This window comes from Nymphalis io, chromosome 16 (assembly GCF_905147045.1).
Source record: "Nymphalis io chromosome 16, ilAglIoxx1.1, whole genome shotgun sequence".
NCBI classification, from domain to species: domain Eukaryota; kingdom Metazoa; phylum Arthropoda; class Insecta; order Lepidoptera; family Nymphalidae; genus Nymphalis; species Nymphalis io.
In genome coordinates, this window is record NC_065903.1 from 4938065 (window position 1) to 4960124 (window position 22060).

Sequence of the window (22060 nt, forward strand, 5' to 3'; positions counted from 1 at the left end):
GCTTCACAGCCTCCGAACCTGTCGCTACAAGTGGATGCCGTCACGTACGGCTATTGTTCCCCGTCCCTCATACCCCTCTCATCACGAACCCCAGACTCTAACGTGATTGTTCGGGCACGTCGTACTATATTATAAACTATTTTTCATTGCAATAATAAAAAATATTAGGCTTTCTTATATCATATTATTCTTATATTTCTTACTCTTCTTTTTTCTACAAATACATTTATTATACTTAATCATAGAACAAAATTGACTATATTTTTTGTTTATGATCTACATATTTGTACATCAATCCTGACATAACCAATACATCAAAAAATTACATCGATAATGGGTCTCATTGGACATTAACTAACGAACCATTTAGGATATGACATTTTTGGCTCTATGTTATCGAACTAATTGAGTGGAAACATTTTAAGTTATTATTATTGGAATCAAGCCTCTACATCTTAAGTAAAAGGCACTTTATACGTCCGTTTCAAAAATAAAAAAATAAATGCGAATGTAATTAAGTCTCAAAACAAACAGTACAGGACAAAGTGCGTGTCATGAGCGCAACGGCCTTAACCAGGGCCGCCCAGCGCAAGCAGACGCCGCTGCGCACCGCCGCCGTGCCGCCATGGGAAAATCAGGCTTCGCCGCCCCCTCCGCGCGTATTGGCTCGCCCCGGCCCGCCCCGCGCCCCACCAGTGCCTATAAATACGACGTCGCACCGCGCATCTCCTCATTCCTCGCTCGCTACTCAGCATATACACGCGTTACGCGCCGCGATAATTACTAGTGCTCGTGTTTAGTGACCCTCAAAATGAAAGCCATAACGGCGGTGTGTGCGACTGGAGCGTCCGTTCCGGCTATCGCCAGCGGACGGGTGCAGAGGCACCGAGACGGCGAGAACGCCGAAATTCAAATGTATCTCTCCAAGTTACAAGACCTGGTGCCGTTCATGCCAAAGAACAGGCGGATCTCAAAGCTGGAAGTGATCCAGCACGTGATTGATTACATCTGCGACTTACAGTCTGCCTTAGAAAATCACCCAGCGGTTGGACAGTTTGAAGCTGAAGCCGCACTGGCGCCTGCGTGCGCTTCACCACCCAGGCCGCGACGAAGGCCGCTCGGACCTCGCCCGGCCCCAAACACAATTCTACCAACTGACAAAGTTCTATCTTCATCACTGCACTCTAACCACACGGTAAGTCGTTAATAACAAAATTTAAAACTTTAAATAATAAACCTAAAAATATATATATATATTACATTTACTGTAGCACTTTAATTACATGATTTAGAAATATTATTGAACTTAAGTTGAAAGTCATTTGTATGTATTATAAAATTGGCCTTTAAAATGCAAACCCAGCACCACCTGAATAGACACTATTGCATAAAAAGTTAATGAAATCGGTCGTGTCAGTGTTTTTGCGGCGCGCGCGCACCTGCGTGTTTCGCAAGCGCAGGAAGGTAAAAGTGGAGATGCTGGGAGTTTCACAATCGGTGTCGACGCACGATTTACTTTGTAAACAATAGGTTGAGCTAGTATTTTATCTAAGTAACTGTAACTTAGAACTACTAAAACAGCTTTCTTAATAAAAAATATTATTTTAATAAAACTTTAACTTCTTCATTTTTTTCGATTTTTGTTTTGTTTAGTACTGAAATATACATTTTGAAGACATAAAATTGTAGAATCGGTAAATAAGCAGTCACAATCTAGACCGCTACTCACGCATGCGTGACGGCTGTTTTGAATTTCAGCCTTGAAGCGCGGCCACCTGCGCCGGCGCCGCGTAAACGACCGTGTACTGACACACAATCTGAATATTCAAGTCATTTATGCTGGCTCGTTAGCATTCCGATTGACACCTGCGTATGATTACTCTGTCTCTATGCCAGTGCGTAATAACGTTTAGGTTTCCCCTCGCTACGGATTAGATCAGCAAGGCTATAAATGCATCACGGTGATGAGTTGGTCGCCGTCGCGGACGGCAGCGGACGGCAGGTGCATCTCGCAGGATTTATTCGAGCGCCTTGTGTCTACAAGCCCCGCAATGCGCGCTCGTTAATACTTGGTCGTGCCACGTAAATTTTAATCACTGCCAGTTGTTGGAACTGAGGGAAATGTTCAAAACAAGCGTGATTTAGGTGACGCAAGGTGCCATGCAAAATTTACAGCAGCGAAATTGTCACGTATTTAGTGCATCTGCCTTAAATAAAATTTATTATTTTGTTTTCAAATACGTGGTTTATGTAAAATGGCTGTATGCCATTAACGTAAATTTAAATAGAAGTACATATAGACATAACAATTGGGCTAAAATATGCTAAACCAAAATACTCAAATATAAAATGAAGCCGAAGGCGCCAACAATAACTTCAAGATATTTACTAATACGCCTACACTATGCGGGAACTAGCGGAATGTCGAGTAATTTAACCACATTCTTGAATACTAATTTGAATAATCAAACTTACAAGGACATTCGTAATCGTAAATTCGTTGTCGTACAAGCTTTGATTTGATCAGTGATCTGTTTAAAAAATAACAAAAAATAAGCCACGGGGTGATCGTGCTGGAATTCCTAAGTCCAACGTGCGCGTCGTGAGGCGGCATTTCACGGCGCTATCGCGAGAGGCATCGAGCACTGCGCTGTGTGCCACAAACCTCGGTCACGAACATACGCCACGGCAACTATCGCAAGACGCGACTGTAAATTGTTACCGCAGCTGCCTGCCCTGAGGCTCTCACGACCACGAGAGTTATCATCGGGTCATTCGATTGCCGACAGAACGTCTATTGAACTTTAAAAACATTTTTTGATTGCTCCATTTTCTCGCTTTACTGTTCAATGTTTTCGGACTAAGCGTAATGAGCAGTTAAATACCTATTTTATTAAATAATGATAGGCATGTAATCCGTTACACCCCTAACTTAATATTTAAAACCCAAGACGTGTAAACTAATAATTTCCTTATAATTTTTTTTTAAACTAGATGAAGACTTTTTCTTTCGAAATTGAATTGTATGTGTTAAACATCTTAAGTATTTTATTAATTATTTATCATCCCGCATGATGCACCTCACCGATATATCAATTTTTTAATAGTATTAAAATTATGAATACACATTTTGTTAAATATGTATACATATATAGTACGGCTTATAATCGCAATGGTAGGTACAATATCTATAAATCAATGCAGTCAGCTTAGTGCCTCAAGCCCCACCTACGCCCGATTTCCCGTCATCATCAGAAGGTGCGCGGCGCGACCACGATAGCCGACAATAACATACCGCCAGGTGTCCGCGCCCACGCTCGCTGCTTGCTCGCTCCTCTGAATACCTTTGTCTCCGCTTACTTTGTGCATAAATCGCGCATGTGAAAGTTTTACGATCACCTTAACGCTTCTTCGAAATAATAAACTGGCGGCGGTGGAATAGACAATGCCACTCCACCGCGAAATGTCTTGGCAAACCTCTGCCGGCCTGCACACGTGCAAAGATTTCGCCGATCACTCGGATTCCATCGACGATCGATCGAGGGCATTGTGCTGCTAACGGTCGTTCACAGCTGCGTATGAGCACACGTGACGGCGCCGGTAGCAGATAGCTAAATAAATGCAACGTACCTATTCATTATCCAGCCGACAATGCTTCTCTCATAAAGGGATTTCACGTGTTCGCCTCGCGAAGTCCCGATCCGTTCGGGACATGTGCGCTCTCCCTTCAGTATGTCTGTAAATAGGGTATGGCCACGTGCGGCCGTTCAGCTGTGTCGCGGATGTGCACGGACGGGAAGCGGTAATCTAACACGTACTTAGAGTTGGAAACTGAACGATATATCAAAATTGCTTATTGCACAGTAACGAAACAATTTAAAATATAAACTAAGCAACCGATCAACATAACCGTGGTTACTGATACCATGAGCCCTTTGTATATTAACTGTGTTAATGAATTAAAGCAGCCTAACACAGCGCATATGTGGTGACAGATGGCCGGACGCGGGCGGGATGCGCATGTGCTACCCGATATACTCGTACTATTTGTCACAATCACTAGTAACTGTAATAACATTCGTTAGGAGGGTCAAATTTATTTGACCAGTATTATTTATATAAAACATTATTCTTTAAGTAATTAAAGTGCTACCAATTTAAGACAAATAAACATTCTAAAACCTTTACTAATTATTATTTATTTATGCATTCTGATAATATTATGATTCTTAACTTGATCACTTACCTATCTTTATTTTATTGTTACAGACTCCAGAAAAACAAGACCAACCAGATAGGTCGACGTGCTAAGTGATGATTAGTCTTAAGGACAATTATAATAATGGTGAACGTCAAAATACCTCGAGGTGCACTCGATGCGCTCCGAAAGTAATATCGTCGGCCCTCGTACCTCAGCGCCGGGAGCCTCCTGCATCAGTTCCAGTGAACTTCATCTCGCGATGATATCCTAAGTACGATCTCGTTAAGATCAATATACGTTAATTTAATTATTTCGTGGCATTATGCTAAAGACTTATGCATTGCAATGCAATCGGCCGGCCGCCGTCGGCGGTGAGACGGCTTGTTTTGTTATGTTAATGTAAAAGCTTTATTAGTTATTAATTTAGTAAGATGTACGTGAACAAGTATGTAAATAATAATGTTGAGTGGTTTGCGACATCTAGACAATTTTCGGTTTTACCTTCACAAAATTTATATTGTAATATAAAAGGACGTAAGCATGTATTTTGGTAATTTAGTAATTCACAAAAAAAAACTTGTTTATTTTCTCCTAGGTTCTTAGTTATAAAACGATGCTTCCATTTATATCAAAGAAGTGAATCAATTCAAAGTTGATTTACGTATATAATTTTATTTTAAGTTTCATGAGTGTGATTATGCATGGCGATTTCGTTGCTCTTCTAGATTATAAAATTATTATTGTAAGTACTGAACGCAATATATTCTTTTAATTAATTTATCATAATGCGTTTTGTACGAACTTGTAAATATTGTATGTAATAAAAAAATTAAATATATAAAAAACTTAGCAAAAAAATTATCAAATTTGACACCCTCGTATGATTTTATATTGAATATAAGGTGAAAATGCTTTAATTATCTTATATAATTCTTATTAATTATGGTGTATTATGATTTTAAACAGACTGTTATAGTTTTAGTTATTCGGGGATGTGTAGCAGTAGGTGGTCAAAGTAATCGTATTGTTAACCGGATATGGTAATATTTTATATTGAATGGTACCAGGGGAATGTAGTACTCATTAGAGGAATAGTTGAAAGAACAATACAACAAATAGATTAACATGTAGAATAACTGAGAGTGAAATCACTTTTTCTGTAATGAGTCTCCATTTAGCTTACAAACAATTTGTTTTACTTTAAAACATATTGGCAGCTTTATATAAAATATGGTCACAAAATATCTCAATTGACTGATTTAGTATATTGTACGTCGGAATTTTACTTTCATTAAAATTGCACTGTTTTTTGTATAAATACCGTTGAAATAACAGAAAATAAAACAATATTATTACAGTATTTACTTCTTTTCTTTAAATATCATGAAACATAATATGTGGGTAAGTGTGTAAATAATTTAGGTAGAGAAAGAGTAGAAAGAAAGTAAATTATTTAAACATTCCACGCATTTTTTGATTAAACGAGGTAGTTTTTAACACGTATTAAGAATAGATAATGAAATGAAATTGGTTGATCATATTCAACATATATTTTGTTGTAAAAAACGAATAATATTTTGAATAATTGTAATAAAATACAGACAAATCAAAAACAACTGTTTCTATTATTGCAAATATATTCAACCCAACACATAGTAATAGAAAATAACAATATTTTATGTATGCTTTTTTGCCTTATAATTTTTGAAGAAAATATTTCTACACATACAACATTTCGATATTGCTCATGAAAGGACTGCCTCGTTGGTCTAGTGGCTTGATGTACCACGTGTGGCACCGTTGATGGTACGGCCGCAGACCCGGAGGTCCTGCGTTCAATTCCCAAGTTGGGCCAATAAAAATTTATTGTGTTTTTGTTAGAACATTCTGAGTAGCATACCGGAGTCTGGAAGTTGGAAGTGTGTACATTCCCGTGCCTCGGAAAGCACGTAAAGCCGTTGGTCCTGCGCTTGAACTCTTTCCGGTCGTGTCGGATTGCCTTCCCATCGGATTATGAGAGTTAGGGAATAGAGAGTGCACCTGTGTTTGCGCACTAACTTGTGCACTATAATATCTCCTGCGTTGGCTAATCTCTCATGAGATTGGCCGCAGTGGCCGAAATCGGTCTGGATGATATTATTATTATTATTGTTTATGAAAAAATAACTCATATAGTTTAGTATTTTTTTTTTTATTTAATAAAATTAGAACATTAGGAATTAATAGAACAGCATAGCAACACAATTCTATCGATAGTAACTACTAAATTATATATAGGTGTATATCTCATATTTATGTCAGATTAACGCATTATACTCAATATAATATCTCATTATATACATAAATAAAATATATTAAATTACAAAAAAAAAAACAATACCAAATTTTTGAACAGAAAGTTAGAAAAATCATGTAAACGGATGCGAGAATCACGCGATTGCATCACGGACAATTATCGCCATAACAATATTTGATCAGCTGCGTTTGTAATACTCATACGCTCTAAGTTGCTATTTAAAAATAGACTTTATGTCTCTAACCTAAAGTTGATTATTAATAAATAAATTTGAATAATTGTAACCAATGTAAAGTATGTCATATTTATACAACAATAAGAGCTAATATTAAACGTATAGCTTTTAGACTTTTGTTTGTTCGTTAAACGTTAACTCAATGTCGTTTCTATTCAACAATATGGCTAATTAAGTCAGGTGAGTAAGTGATAAAATAAAGTAAAAATAAAAAAATACATTTATCAAGCGACCCTGCCAGGATTCGAACCTGGAATCTTCTGATCCGTAGTCAGACGCGTTATCCGTTGCGCCACAGGGCCAGATAGTATACGTGGCAAATTAGCTCATGTGCTTACCGCATTTACCCATAATATTAAATCAATTAATGTTTTAATATTTAATATAACCCAACTTCATTTTTCTTTAACTTAGCAATGTTGACGGTATTCTGATTTCTAAGCAGAGTTCTTTTTTATTGACTATAACCTGGACGCATGCATACCATAATTTGCAGAAGATCAATTTCGATGTTATTTTGAATTCTTGTTTATTATACTTTTTACTCATGTTAACAAAAGACATATTTTATGCAATCTTAAAAACGAATACATTTACACAGGTCTATTTATTTTATTTTGCTATAAAGATACTGTTAAACGTATAATTGCTTTGCATGCCGTAAAATTACAGATTTAATCTATTAGAATAAAATCTCTGTGTACAATAATTATATTAAGTTTCTCAGCATTAGTACAGCTAAATCACTTTAAAACGAAATCAGAGCGAGCTACTATATTAACCGAATATAGTTTGCTAACAATATAGTTTTATTAATACGAATACTCCAAAATAATCAAATTCTGAAACTGCACTTAAAGCCTTAAAAATGAGTAATATATATACAACTAGTCGCACTCAACACGACCGTACCAAATCTCCCATATACTGATAAGCTATCAACTGATAAGACTAATGCGATTACGCAGGTGTGCCCGCGTCGCACCGCTAAACACGACCTTCGACCAGTGCAAACCGGTGTAAGCATTCTTAAATCCTAATCATGATAAGAATCATATTACTTCATCAGAATTTACTTTGAACCTGATATAACCAATATACATGAAAATTGATCGAGTAAATAGAAGACATAAATTGTATTTAAAGATTGGATGTTAAAGTTCACTTCGAGTTTTAAAATAATTAATTCGTAATTTAAATATTTGTAGGCAGGTTTTTTTGCAAGTCTAAGTATCTGCAACTATGTATTAAATTGCAATTTTGCAGTATTTAACATGCGTGTGAGCCGGTATTATCCAATCCACAAGTGAATCTATCTTCAATATATTTGTTAGCGCAGGCAATTAAAGGAATAATTATTCTTGAAACGACAACGTAGAATGGTAGACAGGACGCTCACATTGATGTATCATTGATTATTAAACTCCTAGTAGAAAAAAATATACTTCGATAAAAAACGTCTTTATCACAACTTCAAGTGAACACACCTTTAAGCAAGAAATAGGTCACAAGTACAATGAGTGTAATTAATAATAACATTTAAACATCACTCTTCTCGATTCAAAATTCAAATTAAATAAAATTTAACCTCATTCTTTGTATCTAAATATAGAGTTATAGCAAAAATATTAAATATACATTGTTGCAAGAAATATGTAGGACATTGATAACACAATGACTTCTTATTATTCATATATACACAACTAGTATAGCACGATTTTTATTATTTCATAGTTGAAAGGCTGATGATAAGGTCTAGCACACACACGAAACTAATGGTAACGACATTGATTTGGCACTCATTTAGAACGAGACTCTTAACCCACAATAAGGCAAGCAAGCTGAGATGTTAGTATCAAACTTGTTTTTTATGGACTTGTGTTTATATATTATATCTAATTTTAACTGGTTATAATACTTTTAGATAGGCTTTTATAGCTTTATTTAAAAACCTATTTAACGAATTGATTTTGAACAACCTAGTTTAAAGGAAAGTGACAGAACATATTTTAATTATAAAAACTACTTAACAAATAAAAATAAAAACCAGTATTGTGGTATAATTCTACCGTGTTCAATTTTGTTTTATTCCATGGAATATATAATATTTTATGTTTTTTTTCAAATGTTATTCTTATCTTTACATTGTATGTTTATCAATACCACAACAAATCATCTCATACATTATCTTTGTGGTGAAGTTTTTAGCTTCAATACATAACTACAAAAACGTGACTTGAAAAACAATAAAAATATACATTTACAATGTTTTCTAAATAATGATTAGGACTTGGAAGACCGAGCTTCGCTTAGGTCTAATCATCGTTTTTTTTTTTTTTTGAGAAACATTATTTCGATACATACATACAATGTAAAAAATTATTATGTCAATATGGAAAAATAAGATTAAATTAATAAAGATGAACTTTTTCGAATTTTAAATATTTTGCATAATATTAGATCTCAGAGCTCTGTTTCCGATAAAAAAATATAGTATATTTCAATTTTTTCGAGCGAATGCAATGCTGCTTTAAATGCTGCCATGTACACACAGCAAAGTCATAAACCATTACGGATACGAGGTTCTTTTAACAAAAGATACAAAAATATAGTTGATCGTAATTTATATCGATAGACGCAATATTTATTAATCATTTAGCGTATTAGTGCCGTAAATAAGTTTATATCAGGTTATTTATGCGGAAATACCATTTAGTTATTATTAGTGTTATCATACTATATTATAATCATAGTCTCTAAGATATAGCGGTACTAACGGACAGGTGGGCTGTCAGGTGTTTGCACTTGCGAGGTGTGAGCGCACCGACTCTGATAAGAATACTTGATAATAGCTGTAATCCTAACGAATCAAACGAATATGCCTGTAGTGTCTATTTTGAAGGTTTGGCTCTCCTCCAATATCTAAATGACAAAGTAATATCATTAGCAAAACATTGGCGTTGTGATTGTAAAACGCCAAGCATTTGTTTTTAATTTAAAAAAAAATCGATACAGGATTAAAATAACTATATGATTATAGATTGTATACATATTTCATGTTCCTATAAAATAATTTTATGATTAACAAATTATAATCAAACCTCTTTACACCGCTTAACAGAGTCCATCCAAATAGAATTTTGTTTGTAATATATTGTTAGTGCACTGCGTGATATAAATTGTAACATTTACTATTTATACTGGTATTTACTCGAAGCCATAATGCACTGACGATAATAAAGGCTTATGTTACCACGACAAAACATAAAATATTACATTATTATATTAAACATAAAACCATAAATGTCCTATTGAAATTAATTATTTTAGTTATATATATATTTTTTGAAATACATTTAATGTACAGTAGCTATTTGGTTAAAAGATACATATGAGTGCACTTTAAACGACATTGAATTTATTTACCGTATAATATATAAATTTCAACGTGACCTCTATATTTACACTAAGCTATAATTATTACGACAGTAAAGTAATATTTCTTGAATGTCTCATTGTTGAGCAAATTTCTCTGTGCTTCTTAAGGTGAAGGATAGAATCCGTTGGTGAATCAAGTGCAGGTTTCTACCGAGTTCCGAGAAAATCATTAAGACAAATTACGCACAAAAAACTCGATGTTGCTTGCTCGGAATAAAATCTGCGAAACTCAGTTAAGGCCTAGGTGTTCTATCCACCCCTGTATCTGAGTTTACACATTACGTCAATACATAAGAAAATATTTGTTATAATCCATTATAAGCCATCATTTTTAAATTTATTAGTACATTGATAAGTATTATCTTGACCTGTTTATAAGTACTTTTATTTATTGCCCCAATTTTATCGTATTGTTTTGTAAACGTCACAAATTGATTACGCTTTATTTATTAACAATGAATTAAGTACTAACGCACTTAAATATTTTTAACATTATCAAAGAATTGATCGAATGAACTATAACGATAAGTACTAAGATAGTTGCTTATCTTCTCTTGTATTCCTTACAAATGCATAAACACTGCATACTCTTCAATAATTACTAGACATAATTATATAAACTAAACTTTCTTTGCGTGCAACTCCTTAGTATTATAATCATAGTAAAAATAAAGGCTTCCACTGAGTTTCGAGCGAAGATACTAACTACGTAGGTAAAATGGGCATATTAACTTAAAATTTTTGTGTGTCACGCTAGTCTAGCGCAGAAGTCAATGCGCAGGAGAATGATGATGAATGGATGGATCGTGGAGATGACTCATAATATGATCGGACCACAATCCGACACCAATAAAAATGGCGCAGGACTAACCGCTTTACGTGTTATTCGAAGCACGGAATGTTACACCACCACTCTATTAACTTCTGTGGGCTGCTTCTGATCAATAATTCTTTGACTGAAAAACTATATTTTTTTTTATTCTGAGACGGGATACGAAGCTATATACGTAGACGTACAAACTAATTACTAGACCAATCAGATAGTGGCGTGATAACACAAAAATAAATAGCTATACTTTACAATCTTTAGTGTGTTTATATTCTAAATATTATTATAGATCGGATTAATCTATACCAGGTAGTCTAGGGACTAGCTCTTCTTGTTAATCGCTAGTCTATAGACTGCTATACTACTATAGTACGACCCTGACACTTAAACTAACGTCTAGTTTTAGATAGACATAATATTATAACACGACATACAATAGACGTATTACTATGAGAACAAATCGCAACATGCCTTGATCTGATATTACAAGAGATAGGTAGTATACGAGTTACTAACGCTTCAATACAGTATTGGAACACAAACTCGTGCTGAAATATCTATTGATAGTAATAAGATTTTATTATTCGTATATAAAATGTATTGGCGTTGACAGTCACATGGTAGTCGTTCATTTTCTCTACAAAGCGAAACGCGAACATTGCAAGGAGCTGTGTAAACAAGACAACACGACGACGTTTCATGTCGCTGAGCATGTCCGCAATTACTTACAGCAATGTAAATTAAAATAAAATAGTCCTTATTCTGTAAGCAATAACGCGTTTTCAATGGTTCAGATTTTGTTGTGAGTTATGTTACATTGATTACCGCAACTGATTGCAACAAAAGGTGTAACTGAGAAACGCGGCTGTATTACCCATAACAAAGTAGTTGTTATTCGAAAATATATATATCTATCTATACATAGCCAGGAGAAAATGTACGCCGCGAAAAGTACTTGTAAATTTTTACAGCTGTCTTAATTTGGAGTCCTTATAACGGGATATCATTATCTATTAGCTTTAAAAATAAGTTGATATATATTTAGAGACTATTCAAATGTTAACTTTTGAGTATATGGTAATTGTTGAAATTTTGCTTGTTCTGCGGAAAGGTTAAAAAAACTACATATGAGACATTGTTAGCTTATATATATGCTGTATTGAATTTGAAATGAAACAACATAAAATATTAGATTGCTCGTGTTCTAGATCTTTAAGTAGATATTGTGATTTTGAAGTCGATGTAAAATTATAATTGCGACTTCGTAAAAATAATCAAATAAAATAAAATATCATCAATTTAGTATTCGTGTTGACTATTTTCAGATTAACATTTAATATATTTAATCTGCAAAATTTGTAGATCATGTCAGCCAATAAGGGCATTTTGAAATTAAATCTCAAATGAAATATAATTCATATAATTATGATTTATTTATTAATTAATTTTAAGCTTAAGATCACGAAGATAATGTTGACTGCTAGCTACCAGGTGGACGCACTAAACACGCACCAAATGCACTGCCTGTCATACTTAAACTCACTACGCAAATAAAACATTAGCCCCAGTAAATTATTACTCCTGATAAAATTAAACTGTTGTACAAATACTCGATTTCTTTGGTAATCTTTATCGATAATTGACTTATCTTTTATAAATATATCAACCAATCGTATCTAAACAATTTAAAACAAAATAATACCTACTAATATTTAAAGCCTACAACAATATAAAAATTACTTATAAACTTTGTTTAAGCAATGCTGTCGTCTTCTTTTTTCTAATGTCAAATTAATAATGAATAACAGAAAGATCAAAATCGGTATTTAACCAGCCGCTAAGCACTTTTATAAGAAAGGCCTTTAATTTTCAAATTTAAATATCGAACTCATTTATAATATAATTTATATATATAATTATAATATATTATAATATTATTTTACTTCAACTTTCTTTTCTAAAAAAGTTTAGATGTTCAATACATATTTCGTATTAGTACTTTTAGTTTTTATTATTATACATTAAATTTATTAGTAAAACAATATAAACGCGTGCAACAAACATTAAGCGAGTTGAATATTGATTTCACTCGGGCATATCGAACTTGTTAACCTTTCACGAAACTCTACTCGTCTTCATTATTCATACCTTAATGGCTTAAACGTGAACTTTGTATCTTTCTACTAAATTATTATAACGTCCAAAATAATGATAATAACAAAACTTGTTTTGAGTTTTGTGACTTAACCTTCCTATTATTTTTATTAATATTTCTACACATTTAACATCATAAAGTATTCAAATGAGTTAAAGTCTTAAGTTTAAACAGAAACATATATAAATTAAAAGAAGATCTTTTAAAAAATTTCGTGGGTCAACATAACAGTCATTGAAATATTTTGTTTATTTTAATAACGTTGAATATTCGATACACACCCTCGGATATTAGCGTTTAATATTCAATAACTATAAGAAATGCTCAGTTGGGAGTCAGAACTAATATTATATTCAAGCAAGAGGTCGGCGGAGTGAAATGTTACGGACTTTTTAAATATTCAAAGAGTGTAAAGGGCACCGACGCAACGCAATACGAGCATATTTCCCTCGGGTCTTCGCCTGCCCCGAGTATTTACTATACAATAACAAGTCCATATTATGCTTATGTTGAACTAACTTCATGAATATATTACGAATTTTATGTATTTACACTTTTATATAACATTGCAAAGCAGCATCAGGTTAAAGTTGTTCAATTGGTGACATGACACGACATTTAACTATTTGAGTGATTTATTTCGTTATTATATAGTATATCGTAATTTTATTTTAATACCTAACCGAGATGGACTTCTGGATACAATATGCGACTCGTATCTGGATAAGCACCTCATTTCACATACTGAACTGTGTTTATAACTGCCTCGTTGGTCTAGTTGCTTGATGTAAGGCCGCAAACCCGGAGGTTCTGGATTCAATTCCCAGGTCGGCCAATAAAAAATTATTGGGTTTTTCTGTCAGAAAATTCTCAGTAGCAGCCCGGAGTCTGGAAGTTGGAAGTGTGTACACTCTCTTGCCTCGGAAAGCACGTAAAGCCGTTGGTCCTGAGCTTGAACTCTTTCCGGTCGTGTCGGATTGCCGTCCCATCAGATTATGAGAGTAAGGGAATAGAGAGTGCACCTGTGTTTGCGCACACACTTGTGAACTATAATATCACCTGCGTGGTTGGCTAATCTCTCTTGAGATTGTCCGCCGTGGCCGAAATCTATCAGGAGGACATTATTACTTACTTAATAATTATTACTTACTTAATTAATAATGTCCTCCTGATCGATTCTACAATCGTCATTGACAAGACATTCTCAAGAATGTCTCACTGCTGGGCTAAGGCCTCCTCTCCCTTTTTTAGGAGAAGGTTTTGGAGCTTATTCCACCACGCTGCTCCTATGCGGGTTGGTGGAATACACTTGTGGCTGAATTTCAGTGAATTTAGATACATTCAGGTTTCCTCACTATGTTTTCTTTCACTTTCAAGCACGAGATGAATTATAATCACACACTAAGCACATGAAAATTCAGTAGTACTTGCCCGGCTTTGAACCCACGATCATCGGTTAAGATTCACGCGCTCTTACCACTGTGCCATCTCGTCTTATGGCTTCATGGGCTATACTAATAATTAATTATACTTATCTACTTGTAATAAATCATCTTGTAATAAAATGATTCTATGAAAGAGTTATCGGATTTCGATAAAAACATTATACGAATAGTCATACTTCAACTATAGAGTTGAAGTGACACTTTTGCGAAGCAGTGGATTAAAAGAATGAAGGAATAGAGAGTGAATCTGTTTGCGCACACACTTGTGCACTATAATTTCTCTTGAGACTGGCCACAGTGACAAAAATCGGTCAGAAGCACCGTCATCACACTTTCGTTTTTCTTATCTCAACGGAAATGATGTCACTTTTTTGTTAAATTTAGTAATGGTAGGTAATAGTCATTTTCGATACTTCTACAATTAAATTCTAAATATCAAAAAATACATGTTTCATCGACCTTCTAAGTTTAAGGCTCGAATTACAAAATGTTATGTAAGCTTAGATCGTAACAACAATTGCATCTTACGTGTAATGTATTGTTCGTGTTTACAGTTAAGCGAGCCGAACATTATTGTGGTTCACGGCGAGCTGCATTATTACAAATGTAATATTATGTACTACAACTTGACTCGATTTGGCCATTCAATTTAAAAAAAATCGATGGGACTTGTTTTACTCAACAACATATAATCCTTTGCGCATAAATTAATACAGCTTACACAAATTATAAAAAAATCTGCTATTAGAAATTATTGTTATTTTTAAGTTGCGCTTCGTCATGGGAAGCGGACTAATGACTGATACAATCCTTGAAAATTATCTAAATTGTCTCAGTGTCGCTTCCAATTGGTCGATGATAGTTTTTGACATAATTAGCGGAATATTCAGTACGTATGGTAATGCTAATTCTTTCTATCTCAACAGAACAAAATGCCTTCACATTTTTATGACATAGAAAACTGGAAGAGTGGCTAGGCTACCACATTTTTCTGGACCGCAAATAATATTTAGATCTCGATTATAACAAGTTCCGTGGCTTTGAAATTTGAATGGAGCAAGCGTTACTGGAATTCTTAGTACAAGTTAAAATTATTAAGGTCTTTAGATTTTCTTAAATTTCTATAGAAATGTATGGAAAACACGCGATAATATAGTTAAATCGAACTTCACATATCAACTTATTTTCATGATTACAATTAAATTACTATTAAATTACCTTATAAAATTCGAAGTAGTTAAACAGCAGTAACCTAATGCTTCCGAAAATCCTTATTGCTTAAATATTAATATATAGTAGATGTAGATTGAAACAGAATTCAACTTATTTTATAGTCACTATTTAATAAATATACATTACAAATATACCTTAAAGTCGTATGTATCTATATACTTAGTATATTTTTTTATCAAACATACTACTTAATATATATTTATATAAGACACCTTTTAACGTGAAAATAATATAGGATTCCAACCATCGTTACTTGATATCATCATCATTGTCATAATTTATTCAGTGATTTGCTTTTTATAAATACCTACTTAAGGCTTTAAAAATTAATATTCACATGGATATATCTGAGTACAGAGATATGCAAACAAAGATTAGTTTGCTCAAACAAAGTCTTGATTTATATTCATAGGCAAGTATTTATTTCATAAACCATTAAAGATTACGATAATATCAAAAGCAGAAATCGTGATGCAGTTACGACGTCGACAACAACATCGTAAAATTACCACACATACACAAAACTTAGTAAATATCATTATCTTGTTAATTTATATATTAGAAACGTATTTATGATCAACAAAAATAAAATACATAATTGAAGTAATAGGTATTTTTTTAAAACTTATAAATATAAAAGTTAATTATAAAATAATAATAAAAAAACGTTTCCAAGTAGTATAATAGTTGTAGTACCTTATTGATTTTTCTTAGCCACTCAGTATAACATATTCCAATGGCAAGAAGAGTAAAAATAAATAAACAAAAGACCTTGAATTGCGATGACATCATTGGTTGAGTTAAAATAATCGTATTATTAATATAATGATATTATGGATTCGTGAAAAAATGGCGAAATTATTATCGAAACTTCCATATATCCACAGAAAAAACTAGTTGTTATCGATAGGACATACTGGGTGAGGTGGCGCGACACCCTGCGTTCTTAAAGAACTGCGGATTATTATAGAACAATGCAGGTAATATTTTCTACTGAGCTATTTAAGAACTAACTCTTTGAAATGCGACTTACGGCATACGGTGTACGATTTAATTTTTAAAGTCAACGTTGCAATATCACTTTCTGACCTTTCACGTCCGTGTTCTGCGACAATTAACGATTTTTCCTTATAGAATAGCTCAACTAATTGTAGTATAATTACTAATGTTTTCAACTAGATTTGAGCAATTGTATGGTCTGTCACAAATGATATACAATGTCTTCAGATTACATAATAAACGACAATCGCCCAGAGTCAATAAATTTTATCTAATTATTTTACAAATCCTAATATGAAAGATAAATGCATAACTTTATAAACATTCATTATTAATGTAACAAAGATTTTTTAATCATCTTAGTCTTATTATGTAAATGTCATAGAATTGATCCCAGATATATGACACATATACCTAGCTGTCTGATCTCACTAATGATTTTTATGGAGTTACTAAAGAGCATAGTTAATTTTCTTGTATTACAAATGTTATTATTTATTCGAGGTTTTTATTACGAATTACCAGATTTAGTATCTTATAATGTTTAAGTTTTCGTTGTTATATATTTCCAAAGAGTACAAATGTTAAATTATTACCAAAATACACACAAAGGTCCTTAATTGAATTTATTGAACGCGCCGGGATGTCACCAATGATGTAAGTGTGCATGATTACAGAAAATAAGATGATCTTTAGGAAATAGTTACGATGCTCTTGATATCAAACGTCTGCAACAGAATGGATATAAAGAGAATACAACGCCAACTGTTTCATATGGCTTCGTCTTCGTCAATTCCTCGAAGTAACGTTGATTTACAATAAAATAACAAAAGCGCTTGCAGAATAGAAATGCCTTGCGCCAGTGTTGTCGTCAATGGGCGGTGATGGCCACTTACCATCGGGTGGTCTATTTGCACGTCCGACTAGCTATTTCATAAAAAAATAAGAATTTAATAAACACTATACTCAAATTAGATTTTGCAAATTTTCTGTCAAAACATCCAAAGAAATATTACTAAAGAATTTATGTTACATAATAAGTAACTGCTTTAAAATAGTACTTACAACGTATATAGCACATTTGTGTTACTGTATCTCCAGTCAGTGTGCAGCGGAAGTGACGCCCCAGTCACCTCGTGCATTGTGTACCAAATAACCAATGTTATCTATGGCGCATATGTTCTATTTTTAGTTAACTGGCTTTAGTGCATGTTGCATGACATGGTTAACAACCAGATAACTGACATCCTTTTATATCTAGCTGGTGTATCCATGTCCTTACACGAGATATCAAGATAAGGAGCAAGAAATTTATTAAATGTTTAACACATCGGATTACTATACCGTATTGAATAATAACGTATTTTTTACTTTGCAATATGACAACATTAGCCGTAATGGTGATTACGGACATAGCGTTTTAATAATTGTGGTATGTTCATTTTTATTTAATTGGTGATGATTAGATGATGGTAATAGTTCACCTAAACCATTGGCACTACAAGAAGTATATACCACTGAAACGTTAATGGCAAGAAATTAATTATTTATCAAGAAGATTGAGTTTTAGTACTTTGTAATAGAAAAGAAATTATAATATCAGTCAGTATCAGTAATTATTATATTAAGTCCATTCTGATGTTTAAGTTGACCATCAACTGTGACGCTGTTAAACCAGATCAGCATTGGGTTCAGGGCCGGTCCTGATGCAGAATATCGTGTAGGTGCAGGTAGCAGACAAACTGAAACTAAAAATACATATACCGCCTTCTTTGTAGACGTAGATAGAGATACAAGCAAATATTTATTAAAAAGGATACATATGTACGTATATATTTTTTATATTTGATACGTATAGTATGTACATATATTATATGAGTACACGTAAAAGTAAATAATCTTGTACTGTATATATTATAGCCATATTACCTAGAAATCTTATGACTTAATTTATTAACATGAAGAGGTGGCTATAATATTCAGCTAGTTCATTAACTAAAACGATTTCAGTTAATCAATGGGTACATTGTAACTGAGTGCGTTTATTTACAAGCGGCGTGATCACTAATCAAAGCGTACAGAGAGCGGGCAATTTGACATGACACTAACTTAGTGTAGACGGCATTGAGATGAATACTTACAATCAATTTTATTGAAATCCTTACAATGTATCAACATAATCAAAACGTCAACTTGACGTTTAAATGTCATTTCTTTTTAAATATTTACAAAAAATAAACAATACACAAGATTTCTTGTCTTGAGCCAATCCTGGATGTAGAATCAGGCCACGCTTACTGTTAAAAGTGTATTGTCATCGGAACTGAACCAACATGTAATACAACTCCATAGAATGTGTTTTTTTTATAATATAGGTAAGCGGACGAGCATATGAGCCACCTGATGGTAAGAGGTCACCAAGGCCCATAGACATTGGCATTGTTAGAAATTTTAACCATTGCTTACATCGCCAATGCGCCACGAACCTTTGAAACTAAGATGTTGTGTCCCTTGTGCCTGTAATTACACTAGCTCATTCAGCCTTCAATCCGAAAAAAACCAAGTACTGCTGTTTGGCGGTAGAATATCTAATGAATGGGTGTTACCTACCCATACGAACTTGCACAAAGCCCTACCACCAGTGAATTCTAAAGTTCTAATTCTATAAAGGCCGGCAACGCACCTGCACGCCCCCTGATGTTACAGGTGTCCATGGAAGGTGGTAGTCATTTTCCATCAGGTGAGCGCTCTGCCAATTCGGCGAACAAGCTTTGACTTAAACTATCTAACATTGCAAATTCAATACAAGCTTGTAAAAAGTATAAATTATTTATGAATTTAACTTTACTTATATTATATGCGAAAGTAAGTTTGTTTTTTTGTTACATTCACGTCTTAACTACTCAACCGACCATCACGAAATTTAGCACTGAGCGCTTTCTATCGACTGTATCACGGCGAGTGCTCTGAGGAATTATTCTCTCTAATTCCTGCTTGGGGGGAAGCAAGTCCTTCTTAAGTCCACGCGAGCTGGTTCTCGATGTCACCGCCTAACTGTGACATCAATTCCATCGCGCACAAAGAAATTTGGCAACTCCTTTCTTTGTCGCACTACCAAAAAATGGAATTCCTTACCAGCTCACGTGTTCCCCTCCTCTTACAACCTGGGTTCCTTCAAACGAGGCGTGAAGAGGCATCTTGCGGGTCGGCAAGGCGGGGACGGCTAGTACAGAACATTCTTCCCGACTGTTCTGGCCGTCGTCGTGTTTGGACTCTGCTACCACTTACCATCAGGTGGAGTAGAGTCATTTGCCATCCCGGCGCATATATATAAAAAAAAATTAAATTGCACGTTGTCAAAGGTACAGAAAAGTACATAGGCTTCCATAACCCACCCCTCACACGCAAACGAAGCCACGGGTGGAAATTAGTATATTATAAAATAAACGCAAATAATAAGTCGTATTTACAGCAATGTAAGATTTATATTGAATGAATATTTTATTTAAAATAAAAAACAGAAAAACATATTGAATGGTTTATATAGAAACTAATTACTAACTAATACCCGGACAAAACACGTAGTATATTTTTATTTGGGTCAACTTGGTACTGTAAGAGTTAAAGGTGAGTCTAAATAATCTTTATCACTATATTGAAGGCACACGCTAACGAAATAGCTCGCACGAGCTCGTAAACTTTAAATGATAGTGGCCTATAAGTATTTAAATAAAGAAAAAAAATAATTAAGACGTTTTTAAAACGGGCTAAAATGAATAAAATTAAAAACGTAAATTGTCCTGAAAAATTGAAATTGTTATTTCATTTGATTTGAAGAATGAAAACATTATACTATTTATATATTTAGAATTATCACAGAAGTTAGTAAATTACTTAAATTTTGTGTTGACAAGAATTATTTTAAAAATATAAGAGTTATATTAGACATAGATAGTTTTGTTTTTTGGGTTTTCCGGATTCACCGCCAACTATTATATATATTCTACTTACATGAAAGCTTAAAGTTAATTTTTGTTTCATGAAGGACAAACTATACGTTACAATTTTTTTTTAATTTTTTTTTTTCATGTTATTGGATGGATTGACCATATCAATTTATCAGTTAGAGACAATACGCAACAACTTATAAGTTGAAGTTTTTTCTTTTAATCTATTAATTAGAATTAAATGAAAAATGAAACTTATAATCAGGTATATAGTAGATATTGAAATCATACAACAAAATCTGACCCATTACAATAACTCCCTTTTAAAGTAGGAGCTTAATCAATAAATATGTAGGTACAGATATTTGAAGAGATAAATAGAATTAACGTTTGGTCATAGATATTAAAAAATATTATAATATTCTTCATTGTAAATCATTTTACATAACTTAAAATATACTGAAAAACTATATAAGTACTGAAGTATATCTTATCGCTTACGAAGTACTGAATAGCGATCTCTTTTACAAAATCTTTTAAGCAAAAGAAAACTTTGTAAATAATAAGCATTAATATGTTTGAATAAAATTCAAACGTCACCTACATAGAAAAAAACTGTGATTCATCCTTATTACCAAGGCTACGTCTATATAGCGACTATTTGATTCGAAATATGAGGTTTTCTTTTAATGTTAGATATGTTAGTAATGGGGAAAACGATCTGGAGGTTCATCTGATGGAAAGTGACTACCACCACCCATGGACACCTGCAACGCCCGAGGGCTTGCAGGTGCGTTGCTGGCCTGTAAGGAATGAGGCACTTTTCTTGAAGGTTTCTATGTCATATCGGTTTAGAAAAGTCGTCGGTGAAAGCTAGTTTTACTCTATAGTAGACAGTCATTCACTCAACGACGATATTCATTCAATCTTAATGTACGCTAAAAATCACCCAGTTGTTTAGTTGTTTGATAAAATCCTTTCTAGACGCGGCCTGCTTAGGGAAATTCGGATGGTATACGGAAAAAAGTATATCTCATACAAAGGATTTTTCTCCATAGACTCCTTGTAAACAATTTAATATATCAATAATTATGCGATAAAATCTAACGGGAAAAATAATGCCGCCTGAATGTAGCCTAGCACGATCACTTACGTCTTTCTTATAGCGAAAAGTGACGTCATATTAGTTTTATTTGTTGATGACTCTTTGTATTAATAATTTATATACTTTTCAAATGTTTATGGCGCTGAACACTTTCACAATTTTAGAAGTAATACGCCA

At 33.5% G+C, this 22060-nt stretch overlaps 1 protein-coding gene and 1 non-coding gene across 2 annotated transcripts; one reads left to right on the plus strand and one right to left on the minus strand.

Moving 5' to 3' along the window:
• Positions 1–746: 746 nt before the first annotated feature.
• LOC126774433 (protein extra-macrochaetae) lies at positions 747–5561 on the plus strand. The gene is made up of 2 exons (XM_050495961.1): positions 747–1195; positions 4270–5561. Exons 1-2 carry the CDS (start codon positions 812–814, stop codon positions 4309–4311), a joined length of 426 nt encoding a protein of 141 aa, XP_050351918.1. The 5' UTR covers positions 747–811; the 3' UTR covers positions 4312–5561.
• A 1400-nt stretch (positions 5562–6961) lies between these two features.
• Trnar-acg (transfer RNA arginine (anticodon ACG)) lies at positions 6962–7034 on the minus strand. The gene has a single exon. It is a non-coding gene; the product is annotated as a tRNA-Arg (tRNA).
• Between the last annotated feature and the right edge of the window lie 15026 nt (positions 7035–22060).